General features: G+C 39.1%; 1 protein-coding gene across 1 annotated transcript in view; it reads right to left on the reverse strand.

Moving 5' to 3' along the window:
• Positions 1-11,965, reverse strand: part of TMC5 (transmembrane channel like 5) — a gene marked incomplete at its 5' end in the record, with an annotated part of 87,822 nt that extends 75,857 nt beyond the window's left edge. The window contains 8 exon segments of the mRNA XM_043998599.1: positions 3,118-3,186; positions 10,108-10,175; positions 11,245-11,294; positions 11,296-11,474; positions 11,477-11,552; positions 11,554-11,663; positions 11,666-11,803; positions 11,806-11,965. Coding sequence (XP_043854534.1) covers positions 3,118-3,186; positions 10,108-10,175; positions 11,245-11,294; positions 11,296-11,474; positions 11,477-11,552; positions 11,554-11,663; positions 11,666-11,803; positions 11,806-11,965 — 850 coding nt within the window.
• Between the last annotated feature and the right edge of the window lie 2,965 nt (positions 11,966-14,930).

Raw genomic sequence — 14,930 nt, forward strand, 5'->3', positions numbered from 1 at the left:
GGAAGAAGCTTCTGGTTTTCTAGTTAGAGCTTTTATTGTATGGTAGTCACAAGGTGATGTTGATTAGAAGGATAGGAAAGTAGAAATACAATACAAATCGTCTTAAGTCTAAGCTTAGTCTATATTCCGTATAAAACTCAACAAAAGCTTTGTTTAGATAGATAGACACACATATATACACATATATGCCAAGTGTCTACATATATATATATATATATGGAGAGAGAGAGGAAGAGACAGAGAGGGAGAGAGAGTCAAAGACAGAGAAAGAAAGAGGACATTGAGAGAAAGAGGATAGAGACAGAGAATCAGAGAGAAAGAGGAGGGCTAGACATAGTCAAAGAGAAAGAAAGAAAGAAAGAAAGAAGAAAGAAGAAAGAAAGAAAGAAAGAAAGAAAGAAAAGAAGAAAGAAAGAAAAGAAAGAAAGAAAGAAAGAAAGAAAGAAAGAAAGAAAGAAAGAAAGAAAGAAAGAAAGAAAGAAAGGGGTCATTGAGAGAAAAAAGGAGAGAATCAGAGAGAAAGAGGGAGGGATAGATTCAGAAAAAGAGAGAGAGAGAGAGAGAAAGTATGAGGTTGGAAATTAAGATCATAGATTTGAAGCAGAAAGGGATCTTCAATGTCATTTAGTCCCATTATATAAATGAGGAAACTGAGGCCTAGAAAAGTGAAGTATCAGGATTTGAACTCAAGTCTTCTTCCTCTAAATCCAATGATCTTTCTATTGCACTACAATAGAGAAAATTAATTATTGTACCCAAACCTATGAAGAACCTTCCTCCTTCCTCTCTTATTTTGTGTTCCTCGCTTTGAGGACTCTCATGAAATTCATGTTATCTGGTTTCATGAATCTCTATAAAGCAAAGGAGCTGGACCCTCGTGGCACAGACCCCTTAGTAGCAGGTGTTCCCCTCCCTTCTCAGGCACTCCCTCCAGGCCCTTCAGGGTAGTATTACCTATTGAATTTGTACAAGACCCAGAGTAGTCTTGGAGTGATCACGGATGTGAAGAACCTGAGAAAAAGATACGGAGATGGAATTTGAAAGCCTGCTAAACCGACTTCCCTTTTTGGAGCTTGGCACCTTTGAGACACATCCTCTGTCATTTCAACATCCATATCCTCAAGATCCATCATCTTTCTCTGCCATTTGTTTTGGAACAAATTAGGCACCAGAGATCTTGGCATCCTGGACGGAGGTCTGAAATCTTCAACGTTTATGAGGACCCACGTCATCGCTATGCTTTGTTTTCTTAGGTCTTTCTCTACAACCTGTCCCTCCTTCCTCTTCCTGAAAAACTGGGCCATCTTTTTTTTTTTTTTTCCCCTGGGCTCTGATCCCCTGTTCTATGAGGGCCAGCACTTGGTTCTTACAATTTCACTCTCAGGTAAAGTTATTGTTTTGAGGAAGCTTAAATCACTTTTTTTTATCATCATCTTTTCCCCAAACACTGAAAAGTAATTTTTAAAAATGGTTTCAGAAAATTAAAATGACTCCTAAGACCAACATCCATGAGCTGGTCTGCTTTCAGGGAGACAGCTGTCTCATGGTATCTAGGGAAGAAAGTTGAAACAGAATTCTTCATTATAGACTAAAGGATTCTAGAAACAGAAGGTAGAGCTTCTTAACTATTCCTAATAGTCAGTCAACTTGCATTTATTAAATCCCTACTCTGTGCCCGGCACTGTGCTAAGAGTTGTGAGTACAAAGTAAGGCAAAAAGATAGTTTAGGCTCTCAAGGAATTCAAGGTCTAAGGGGAGAGACAACATGCAAACAGCTATGTGCAGATTAGGATATGTATAGGACAAGTTGGAGATAATCACAGAGGGAAGGAACTACCATTAAGAATGACTAAGGGGGGAGGAGCTAGGTGGCAGCAGTGGATAAAGCACCAGCCCTGGATTCAGGAGGACCTGAGTTCAAATCCGGCCTCAGACACTTAACACTTACTAGCTGTGTGACCCTGGGCAAGTCACTTAACCCCAATTGCCTCACCAAAAAAAAAAAAAAAAAGAATGACTAAGACACAGCTATTGTGGAAATACATTTTGTATGACTTCATATATCTAATGGGTATCATATTTCTTGCCTTCTAGATGGGTGGGGGAGGGGGTGGAGGGAGGTAAAGATTTGGAACTGAAAATACAATTTAAATTAAATAATAAAAACTGAGAAAGGCTTCTTATAGAAAGTGAGAATTAAGGTGAGACTTGAAGGAAGCCAGGAAAACTAGGAGACAAGGTACAAAGGGTTATGTTATTTTAAAAATGGGAAAAGTTATAATATCTACAGACACATCTCATAATGATAGTTTCAAAGGGACATATTGATGCTCTTTGGCCACACTATTTCTCAAATCCCCCAAATTACCAAAACTGATCTCTGATATATTGTGTTCTAAAGAATTTATCAGATAATTTATTTCATGATAATTAACTAAATATAATCTTTTCAGGTAATATGATGCCTTATATCAGCTAAAAATATGTATCCACTCAATATTGTTCTTAAGGAATAAGGCTAACAATCATTGCTTCAATTGTAACAGGCAGATGAATAATATGTTTAGGTCATAGGAAAGTGGGGGAGGCCTTTGGGTCACCTCAAGTCATGTATCATACGTTTATGCCATTATGACCAATTTTTATGACCATGTGACCATAGGTTTATGAATTATGACAAATTTATAAGTCGAGCCTTCCCATCAACACATCCCTTCTGATTATTCTTCACCATCTTAGGTAGGCCTGTCTTTGAGGCTCAATATTCCAGTTATTAATTCAGTATTGACTCAGTATTCTAGTCATTGATTCTCTGTCTTCTATGTCCCTATGGAAAGGTATCCTGCACCTCTCCAGTGGCTTGGAATTGTTGTTATTTGTCCTTTATTCTTGAAGAGGACCAATAACATCATGAGGGTTATGTCTTGACTTTCAAGTGAATTGGATTTAAGTGAAGCAGAGTTGTCTGCAGTCTCACTCTATTCTCCAGAGTCATCAAAATCCAGTGGTAAGACAAAAAGCAAAACAACCCAATGAAATAAGTTTAAAATTCAAATCCATTTTGAATTGTTTGGTCATTTTCTATTGAGTCATATTTGATATCTTCCACATGCTTACCTTCTCTTCCCAAGGACTGATTTCCGTAATCTCCATCTAGACTGCTTTCTTCTTCGTAGGCACGGTTTCCTATTAGTATGGAAAATAAAGAAAAAATAGGGCATAGAAAAGCATTTACTATCAAATGAACAATATTTATGGAGATAAAAAGATAGTTTTCTAGGCACAATTTCTATTAAATAAGTAATTGATGTCAATGGGTAATGAGACAAATGCAAAAAAACTATTGATGTTAAATATAAAAATATGTGAAATATTTTCAAATTCAATGCTAGTCTTTAGGAACTGAATTACCTCTCAGATTCTAGAAAATGCCATAGTATTTATCTTGATTTCTCTGGACTTTTTTTTTCTTTTAAATCATAAACATTTTTATTTAAAGTTTTTGAATTTCAGATTTTATCCCTCCTTCCCTCCCTCCACTCCCCTCCCTTCTCCCTGAGGTGGTAAGCAATCAGATAAAGATTATATACGTTCAATTGTGTAAAACATTACCATATTAGTCATTTGTATGAGAAAATTTGAAAAAAAGAAACAATGAAAGTGAAAAATAGCATGCTTCAGTCTGTGTTCAATCAAAATAATTTCTTTCTTTGGAGATGGATAGTGTGCTTTAATCATTAGTTTCCTTGGGGATTGTCTTGGATCATTGTATTGCAGAGAATAGTTGTCATTCACAGTTCTTCATGAAACAATATTGCGGTCACTGTGCACAATGTTCTCCTGGTTCTGCTCACTTCACTATACATCAGTCCATTTAAGGTCTTTCCAAGCCTTTCTGAAATTGACCTGTTTGTCAATAATATTCCATCACCACCATATACCACAGATTGTTTAGCTACTCCCCAGTTGATGGGCATTCCTTTGATTCCAATTCTTAGCCACCACAAAAAAGAGCTGCTAGAAATATTTTTGTACAAATAAGTATTTTTCTCTTTTTGGCATGTCTTTGGGATATAAACCTAGCAGAGGTATTGCTGGATCAAGGGTATGCACAGAAATAGCACAGAAAGAAAGGGCTATAGAAATAGCCCTTTGGGTATAGTTCCAAATTGCTCTCCAGAATGGATGGATCTTTTCACAACTCCACCAACAGTAGATTAGCCCTCCCAGTTTTCCCACATCTCCTCCAACATCCATATTTTCCTTTCTTGTTATATTTGCCACTCTGTAGATCCAGTATTCTTAACCTCTTTTGTGTCATGGAACCCTTGTGACAGTCTAGTGAAGCCTTATGGACCCCTTTTTAAAATAATGTTTTTAAATACATAAAATAAATCCATAGTATTACAGGAGAAAACTGATTATACTGAAACATAGCTATCAAAATATTTAATAGAACAAAACAAATCCACAGGTTTAGCACCTTTGGACTGGATGGTCTCTTTCTAGGATGCTTTTCATTCATAATCTTTCCAGAATTAATTGCAACATTAAATACCAGTCTTTCAACAGAGAAAGAAAGGAAGGCTGGTATGAATACCCTGTTAGAGCAACCTGATAATGTGTATATAAACTCAGAAAGTGAAAAGAACCTTCCTTAGAAGTTTTCCTTTCAAAAACATTCATCATAAGTTTCTTCATTTTCAGGGAAAAAAATAGTATTTTGGCTTACATTCGTATAACATTTATACATACGCTATCTCATTTAAACCTCATAAATTTGATCCTGACAGGTAGGAGGTATATTGCTACCTCCATTTTACAGATGGGTAAACTGAGGTTTGGATGGGTAAGTCACTTGCCCGAGATGACATAGGTAGAGTGGGTATTCCAACCCAGGTCTTTATGGACCCAAGGTCAGTGTGCTTTTTACCACCTCCATACTGACATTTGGATTCTTTGAGGGGCTAAGGCTTCTGGAAATTTGCCCTATTGTATTTATGTTGATTTTACCCAGAGGCAAACAACAATAATACCTAAACTGGCAAAGGAAAGGTATAATTTGGGGCAGCATAGCTAGTTCTCCCTGGACAGCAGGTGGTCCTGGAAAAAATACTGAATCAGAGAGCCGTGTCTTTGAGTCCCAGCTGTGAGAAAATTAACACTCAATCACTCAATCCAACTGAAACTTCCTTTTTCTTATCAGTTAAAGGATGAATAAGAACACTTGATCTACCTAACATACAGAATTGCAGCAGGGACCAAATGAAATAGTTGATACATCTGTACTTGTAAAATGCCATGCAATGTGAATTGCTATGAGACCAATAAGCAAATTCTGCATACTTGGAGGAGTTTTCTGAGGAGAGGTACTGTTTGGATGTCTAGATAGGTGAAGGTCACATTCTTTAGCAAATGAGAAATGCATCTATCTGCCCCTGCTAAGAAGGTAAAATGAAGAATAAAAAGAAATATGGAAAGATAAGAAAAAATGTGAAGGATGCCAAAACAAAAAATGGGGTACATACACTGACAATGATTAAATCAGTCAGTCAATAAATATTAAGTGCCTACTGTGTGCCCGGTACAATGCTAAGAGCTGAGGACACAAATAAAAACAAAAGACAGTTCCTGCCCTCCAGGAACTCACAGTCTAATGAGACAATATGAAATCAATTATATACAAACAACATAAAAACAGGCTAAATTTGAAATGATCAACAGAGAGAAGGCACTGGAATTAAAGGGGAATAGGAGAGGTTTACAGTAGAAGGGTGGAGATTTTAGCTGGGATTCTCAGAGGAAGCTGGGGAAACTCAGAGGTGGAGATGAAGATGGAGGCTACTTCCCAGATATGGGGGACAGCCAGAGAAAAAACACAGTCCTTCTTATGGGGGGAAGGCAAGGAGGCTATTGTCACTGGATCACAGAGTATGAGGGAGGATGGGAGAGTTTTTAGGCCATGTAAGGAATACTGGAAAGGTAGGGAGGGCACGGTTATGAAGGTCTTTGAACGCCAAATAGAGGTTATTCTATTTAATTGTGGAGGGGATTGGGGAGCCACTGAAGTTGACTGAGTGGGATTGCTTTGACAGCTAAATGGAAAATGGATTGGAGTGAGGAGAGGCTCAGGTAGGAAGACCAACGAAATGGACTATTGTAATAATCCAGACGGAATGAAATGTGAGCCTGCACCAGGGTGGTGGCAGTGTCAGAGGAGAGAAGGAAACGTATGGGAGAGATGTTAGGAAGGTAAAAATCATCAGCTCCTGGCAATTGATTATTGTGATGAGATTTCCCCCATCCCATAGTTATAAGAGATTTACCATAGTTATAAGTGATTGGATTAAGTATAATAATCAATATATTAACCAAAAATTGTGATTTATTCTATTAATATAGATTATATAAGGTCAAAAGGTTAAGTCTTTTCTCATATTTCCTAATTTTCCAATGTCAAGCATTAGGTAATATCACGAGATCTAGTAGTCAGCAATGCTATATTTTAATAATCACGAGTGACATACTTTTCTATAAAGAGTTCACGTTGCTGAGCAGTGGCCTGACAATGACCCCACCCTATTGTCATCATAATGCTGACATTTATGGTCATTTAGGTAGTTCCTCATATTTCCTAAGAATATGTTTTAATTTTAGAAGTACAACTAATGATATAATACTGTACAAGTGTAACTTTGGAAGGGTATATAAACCCATGGATTGTGTAATTCTGGGTCTTTCAGGTGCAGTGCCTGGGTGACCGGATTTATTGGGAGGCTAAAACCCTCTCAATAAACCTATTGGCTTTGTTGGGGGACTAACCCTCTCTCAATAAACCTATTTGCTTCAGCCTGGAAACGTTGTTTATTTTTGTTCTTTCCGTCGGACTTAAAAAATTTTCCCGACATTATGAAGGTAAGATAGGGGAGGAGTTGAAGTTGACACTTAGGGTGTGAACTTGGGTGACTGGGAAGAGGTAATGGTTTCTACAATAATAAAGGGGTGGGGCAGCTAGGGGGCGCAGTGATAAAGCAGTGGCCCTGGATTCAGGAGTACCTGAGTTCAAATCCAGCCTCAGACACTTGACACTTACTAGCTGTGTGACCCTGGGCAAGTCACTTAACCCCCCCTGCCCGGCAAAAAATAATAATAATAATAATAAAGGAGTTAAGAAGAAGGATGTAGGGGGCAGCTAGGTGGCGCAGTGGATAGAGCACCAGCCCTGGATTCAGGAGGACCTGAGTTCAAAATCCAGGCTCAGACACTTAACATTTACTAGCTGTGTGACCCCTGGCAGTCACTTAACCCCAATTGCCTCACAAAAAAAAAAAAGAAGGATGTGTTGGGGCAGCTAGGTGGCACAGTGGATAGAGCACCAGCTCTGGAGTCAGGAGTACCTGAGTTCAAATCCGGCCTCATACACTTGACCACTTACTAGCTGTGTGACCCTTGAGCACTTAACCCCAATTGCCTCACAAAAAAAGAAAAGAAGAAGAAGGGTGTGTCTGGGGGGAAAGTATAAATTCTTTTAGACATGTTGAGTTTAAGATGTCTCTAGACATCCAATTCAGGATAAGGTCATTGGAAAGGGGAGACTAGGGGTCAGTAGAAAGGTCAGAGATGGATAAGTAAGTAAAAAGGAAATGTATATTTTAAAAAAAAGAAATACAGGGGCAGCTAAGATGGTGCAGGGGGTTAAAGCTCTGGCCCTGGATTCAGGAGTACCTGAGTTCAAATCCAGCCTCAGACACTTAACACTTACTAGCTGTGTGACCCTGGGCAAGTCACTTAACCCCAATTGCCCCACAAAAAAAAAAAAAAAAAAAAAAAAAGGAAATACATATCAATACAGAGACAAATGGGCAAACATAAAGGAATAACTAACTGATAAACTTTAGAGATTTTATGTTGAACATCACTTTTCAAGGTCAAATTGTTGTAAAAAGTTTTAATGAGTTTTCTTGTTTAAAGTAGGTTTTTAATATATTGGGTTTTTTTTATTAAAGAAAAGGAATAAAACCATTTTTCCTCTTACTCCTTTGCTATTACTTGTACCTCCATCACTTTCTTCAAATGCTTCCTTTATTCATTCCCATTCAACTGTGATTGCTCTTTATTTGAAGGAATGTGGTCTTCCATGACTGGCCCAAGACCAAAATGGTTTTTCTCCTCTGAAGGAGAAGAGCACTGTTTCTATGGTGGGGCCTGTTCTATGCATCCCATACTGCCATCAGTGGAAAGCTATTCTTGTTTTTCTGCATTTAGATATCTTCTCTCCTCAACTCAATGTAAGCTTCAAAAGGGAAAGAGCTGTGCATCTTTGTTTCCTCCTCCACTGGACCTCCAAATGCCTTGCACATAACAGATTCTTCTTCTTGGTTTTTTTTTTTTTTTTTATGTGAGGCAGTTGGAGTTAAGTGACTTGCCCAGGGTCACATAGCTAGTAAGTGTCAAGTGTCTGAGGCCGGATTTGAACTCAGATCCTCCTGACTCCAGGGGCTGGTGCTCTATCCACTGTGCTACCTAGCTGCCCCACACATAACAGATTCTTTTTGTTGTTGTTGTTTTTTGTTTTTAATTTTTTTTTTTTGCGGGGCAATGGGGGGTTAGTGACTTGCCCAGGGTCACACAGCTACTAAGTGTCAAGTGTCCAAGGCCTGATTTGAACTCAGGTACTCCTGACTCCAGGGCCAGTGTTCTATCCACTGTGCTACCTATCTGCCCCGCACCTAACAGATTCTTAATATGAGTTGATGAGAAAGACAGATAATGATGCACTATGCTATTTTGCAATTCATCGGACCAACAGTTTGTTGAATATAATCATTGTGATCCCCCTTGAAAATGTTCTTGACTCTTTCTCAAGTTGTCTCTATTTATCTTCCCTTCTAGACTATAATAGCATAGAATGTATATCGTGGTTTATGCAGTATTTCTCACTTTTTTTGGTCTCAAGAGCCCTTTATATTATATATTTTTTTAATATTTCCTCTTTACATTCTTAAAGCTCCAAAGAACTTTTGTTGGGGCAGCTAGGTGGTGCAGTGGATAGAACACCACCCTGAGTCAGAGGACCTGAATTCAAATTCGGCCTCAGACACTTGACACTTACTAGCTGTGTGACCCTGGGCAGTCAATTAACCCCAATTGCCTCACCAAAAAAAAAAAATTAAATTAAAAAAGATCTTTTGCTTATGTGATATATATATCAACATTTACTGTATTGAAAATGATAGCTGAGAGTTTAAAAAACCAACAATAAACTCATTACATGTCAACATAAATTCATTTTAGTGAAAAAAATAGCTATTTTCCAAAATAAAAGAAATTTAGCAAGAAGAGTAGCTTTGTTTTATTTTAGTTTTTTTTTTTCCCAAACCTTTAATGTCTGGCTTAGGGGGGAGCTGGTGGTGGCAGTGGATAAAGCAGCCAACTGTGGAGTCATAAGGACCTTAGTTCAAATCTGGCCTCAGAACACTTGACACTTACTAGCTGTGTGACCCTGGGCAAGTCACATAACGCCTAATTGCCCTGCAAAAACAATACAATCAATAAAGAGAGAATCCAGTAATCTAATGTCTGGCTTAATAGAAGATCAACTGATTCTCACATCCGATTCTGTTCTCAATCTGTTGTGATATGTTACAATATGTTATATTGTCTGAAGTTTATCAAGAAAAATCTGACCTCACACAGGCCTGTGGTTGGAAATAGGGAGGAGTGTTTTGATAAGCAAATAACATCTTAGAGTAATTATTAAAATGTTTTTGATCTCAACGGACCCTTTCTTTTGTTGGAACTGTCGCTTTAAGGTTTGAACAGCACCTTATAAATATTTCATTTTATCCTGACAACAACCCTGAGAGGTAGTGCCATTATTAGTCTCATTTTACGATGAGAAAACTGAGATAGACCAAGCTAACATGACTTTCTCAGGGTCATGAAGCTATTAGTGTTTAAGGTAAAAGTTTGAACTCAGGTCTTTTTGGACGCCAGGAACCAGTACTCTATCCATTGCTCCACAATAGCTGGCTATTAAACTCCTAGGGGCGAGATGGGCTAGATCTTTTATCATTAGTATGCCCCTTGCAGTGCCTAGTACCACACTCGTCACACAGAATGTGCTCAATAACACATGCTTGTTGGCTGACTGAACACCACTAAAGTATGTTAATCTAAATGATAAAAATCATAATGCTTTTGTATGTTACTCAATTCAACAGTGTTCTCTCCCTGAGGAATTCACGTTCAATTTTTTAGCAGGACACAATCTTATAAATTGGCCTTGGAGAATACTTACTGTATCCACTGCCTTCAGGGATCTGAAACAGGAGCTTGCTGTACAGAGATGTAGGATGTCTTGGAGGTCATCTGGAAGGATTCTGGGTAATCTCGACTCCCTCTCCCATGAAAATCCAAGGTCCTGTCATCAGGATGACAAATGAAGGTGGGCTCTATAAGAACTCTATTGTCAATCTGAGAGAAAAGCCAGAATGATGACCCTCATTTACCTGCCCTATCATATGATTTGACAAAATAAGGAAGTTTCAAATACTCAAACAGTGGAATTACTGAACAAGGGCTCTCTTCAGAAACAATTTAGTTCCCACCCATCACTTGGGGGATAGAAGAAGGGTTCATCTGCCTTCCTGAGTTGGGTCCCCATGCGGATTGAATCATGATTGATAATAAAGTTTAGATGCTCTCTATAAGGAAAAAAGCCTTGAACTCCAATTTAGGTTCATCTTGTGGGGACAAAAGTGACCACAACATATGGCCATATAGGTAGGTGTGTTGACCTAAGCCAAATAGTTTTTGATCACGTCCCACAGACTTTATGTTAGTTTTATTGACAAATAGTTGGGAAAAATGGCTCCTACTAATTGCTTTCATTTCCTTTTCATTGTTGTAAATTAACCTTTTTCATTTACTATTATCTTTGCTTTTTCTAAATCAAATTAGCCAACAGTTTTATCTATTTTATCGTCTCCTTCCAAAAAAACCTACTTTCTAGTTTTATTTATTAATTTTAAAAAACCTTTTCCATTTTGTTCATCTCTTTGATTTTTAGATTTCTATTTTTGTTAACTTGAAGGTTTTAAATTTGTTGTCTTTTCTAGATTTTTTTTAGATGCGCATTTTGTTGACCTGCTCTTTTATTCTTTTATTGACAACAAGTGTTTTCCAATGACTTTAGAATCTGAGAACTAGCCTCCACCTCATGGAGGTAAGCCAAACACTTACCCTCTGCCCCTTTCTGGGTTCTCTGAATAGGTGTAGTCATGATTGTTGTGAACGACCTTGGTTATATGCACTCCTCCAATTATCTAGAGAGCCACTGATGTCTTCAGCACCTGGATAGTCTGGAACTCCCCAGGGATCCTTGATACTCTGATTACTTCTGGTTCTTGAAGAATCCAGATTGCTTCTGGAGCCCAAATAGTTCTTGGTACCCATATAATCTGGAATTCCTGGGAACCTGGGTAGTCAGGATAATTCTCTGAACTTGATCTGTAAGCATTATTCCCAGCACCTGGACCATCTGGACTCCCCTCTGGAGTCTCCATAGCCCTTGGCCCCAGGATAGTCAGGGATCATGGGAAAGCCCAAGGATTCTGGGTTGTGCCTGGACCTTGAATGGAGGGAACTGTTCCCAGGCCTTGGTAGTCAGAAGCACTTTGGGATCTTGAAAAGGCTGAATTTTTTATGGGAGCCTGGATATTCCTGATGATCCTGAAGCCTAGATGGTCTAGGTAGTCCTCAGCTCCAGGATAATCTGGACTGTTCAGTACATCTGGATAGTCGGATAATTGTGAGTGCTTGAATACTTTGCATTGTCCTTGGACTTCAGGTTGTTGGGATTTTTCCTGGAATATGGATAGTCTGGAATGTTCCGGGAGTGCAGATTTACCCTGGGAGTTGGGGAAGTCTGGTAATCAGGATCTTCTTCATATCCTTGGTTCCTATAGAAGCAGTCATATTGGAGAAAGATTCTTCACAACGGTGTATTAACACTTGCCTTAAACCAGGGTCTTTTCTTCAGTTAGCAGTGCTCCTTCTTTGCCTGTGGGAGAAAGGTGGGGGAGAGAGGGAGAGAGAGAGAGAGAGAGAGCGCCAGCATTATTCCTCTCTCACTGACATAGGTGATGTATGAATCAGACAAACCAAAAGTTTGTCCATAAAATAGGAAACAGATCAATAGAGTCCCACTGGAGGGTGCCACTTGATCAAAATAGCAGCTAAGAGTACAACACTATAGGGAGGAATCAGAAGTTATTGCTGCCTGGAGGACCTAGTCAAGTGAATTCATTTCAATTCCACAATTGTTCAGTGAGTCCTCTGAGTTTTCCCTGCCTCTGTTCCTTTGCACAGGCTGTTCCACCTGCCTAGAATCTTCTCTCTCCTCCCCTCTGTCCTCTTGGAATCCTTAGCTCCCCTTCAAGGTCCACCTGAGGCACCACCCCCTCCACGAAGCCTTTCCTGGCCCTCTCCCTTCCCCAATTGTTACTGCTTTTGCACTCCCTCAAACGACCTTGTATTTGTTTGTGTACACATTTCTCCAGGAAGTCCTACTCCGCAAAGAACCTACTCCCCAAAGTCTGCTGTTGTGGAGTTAATTCTGGATTTTTGAAGGTTAAACGCAGTGAAGCACAGATTCTACCATGCTAGAAAACCTTTGAGGATAGTCCAGTTACAGACTCCATCTGCTTTACAAGGGCTAGCCTACTAAGTATAGAAAGACTCAACACTCCAAGTCTGGCCATTTGTTGATGGACCTTTTGACCATGGAAACCCCAAGAAACAAAGAAAAAGACAAAATGGGTTTCAGTTCTATATGCTTCTTTTTTTTTTGGTTAGGCAATTGGGGTTAAGTGATTTGCCCAGGGTCACACAGCTAGTAAGTGTCAAGTGTCTAGGGTCAAATTTGTAACTCAGGGTCCTCCTGAATCCAGGGCTGAGTGGATTTATCCGCTGTGCCACCTAGCTGCCCCCTATGTGCTTCCTTTTACTTTTTAGTGATGATAAGCTGGAAAAAGGGCCGTAGATAAGATGCTAAGGATCGCACGTTGTAGAGGGATGCTGTACACATTAGCATAACTGTTGGTATTCTATCTGTGAGATACATGTCCAGGGACACAGTGCACTAAGAAGTGAATCACATCAGTCTTGGCATTCTCACCTTCGCAAATGAAAACCAGAAGACAAAGGTGTTTTTTGTAAACAGAAGAATGGTTCACAAGCACTTGTTGAAGAGGCAAGATATAATGGAGTTTGCAGAATTGACTTTATCCCAAAGTAACCAAACATCATTCAGAAGCAACAAAAAATATCATTTAAAGGTGATCATCTCATGACAAGGACCTGCAAAAAGGCTGTGATAATAAGTAAATTGTAGCTTTGGGGTCAATCTTTGTTGCAGAGGATGATGGGTTGTAAATTTCTATAAAGAACTCATGCCAACTTCCAAATTAAATCAACACATAACCTGTTTGATCCATTGCAAGGTTGAAGCATAGGGGAGGGTGGCTTAAAAAACATGTGGGAAAATGTGGTTCAACAGGAGAATATTTTATATGATAAAAACCACATCTTAAAGACAAACCACTTGGAAAGACTTATGAACTCTGATCAGTGCAGTGACCCTCCATGAAACAGAAGATTGATGATGTAGCATGTGACCCTGCCCCTGACAGGGTGGAATCAAGATGCAGGGATAGTCACACATTTTTGGGATAAATACTATGAGGGAATTTGTTTTTGCTTGACGATGATATTTATTAAAAAAGGATTTTTTTCTTTCAACAAAAGGTGTAGAAGAGAGAAAGAGAAAAGAAATGATTGTTTATGAAAAAAAGTAACCTACTGAGGAAAAAGAAAAAGATAAATGTGTTTTGGTAGTAAAAAAAAAATCGAGTGAGAAAAAGCTGCAGAACTACGTAGAGGAAAATTCATGGCAGATATCACAAATATAGTTCTTCAAGAAGACAGCCAGGACATTGGCAGCTGGGTTGTACAACAATCAGAGGGACTTAGAGTCAGGGAGTCCCTGAGTTCAAATCCTACTTCAGACACATTAACTCTGTGACTTTCAGCCAAGTCACTTCACCTCTCTCATCTGTAGAATGGGATAATAATTGTATATATCCCTCAGGTTCGTTGTGCAGAAACAAGATATCATATGTTGTGTATTTTGCAAACTTTAAAGCACCATATAATGTTATATTATTATTATGTTTTGCTGTTGTTGTTGTTGGCAGCCTAGTGCCCAGAATGATTATGGTCTTTTTTTTTGGGGGGGGGCAGGGCAATGAGGGTTAAGTGACTTGCCCAGGGTCACACAGCTAGTAGTGTCAAGGTGTTTGAGGGTCATATTTGAACTCAGGTCTTCTGAATCCAGGGCCGGTGTTTTATCCACTGTGCCACCTAGCTGCCCCCAGTGATTATCAGTCTTAATAGGACTCCTGAAAAAATCATGAAACCTCAGCAGGCTGAAGAAGTATAGGCTCAATAGCATCCCTGAGAGCAGAGACACAGGCACAGCAGGAAGATTCCCACCTCCCAACCCTCCTCACCCTTGTTTCCAACAGCAATAAGCCTTGAAGGTCTAAGTACAAAAAGTTCCAGAACTGAACAATGGATGCCCTCTTGGGGACTCTGAGAAAAAGAAATAGTTTCTCTGAAAAGGAGAGCATTGAAAATCAAGGAAAAGGCAGGGTGCAAATTTTTGGAGCTAGTGGATTCTCTCCTTGAACAAAAAAAAATGGTTCAGTCTTCAGATCTCTGCACCCAACAATGCTTATCAAGACGGAGCTGCAGATTAATCAGGGCAGGCAGTAGCCAGAATGTCTGTTTAGGTAAAGAAGAGATAATAGACTTTCCCTGCTCTGCTGGTCAAAAACTATTTTGTTACTTTAAAAAAGTGATGTTTA

This window comes from Dromiciops gliroides, chromosome 1 (assembly GCF_019393635.1).
Source record: "Dromiciops gliroides isolate mDroGli1 chromosome 1, mDroGli1.pri, whole genome shotgun sequence".
Lineage (NCBI taxonomy): Eukaryota > Metazoa > Chordata > Mammalia > Microbiotheria > Microbiotheriidae > Dromiciops > Dromiciops gliroides.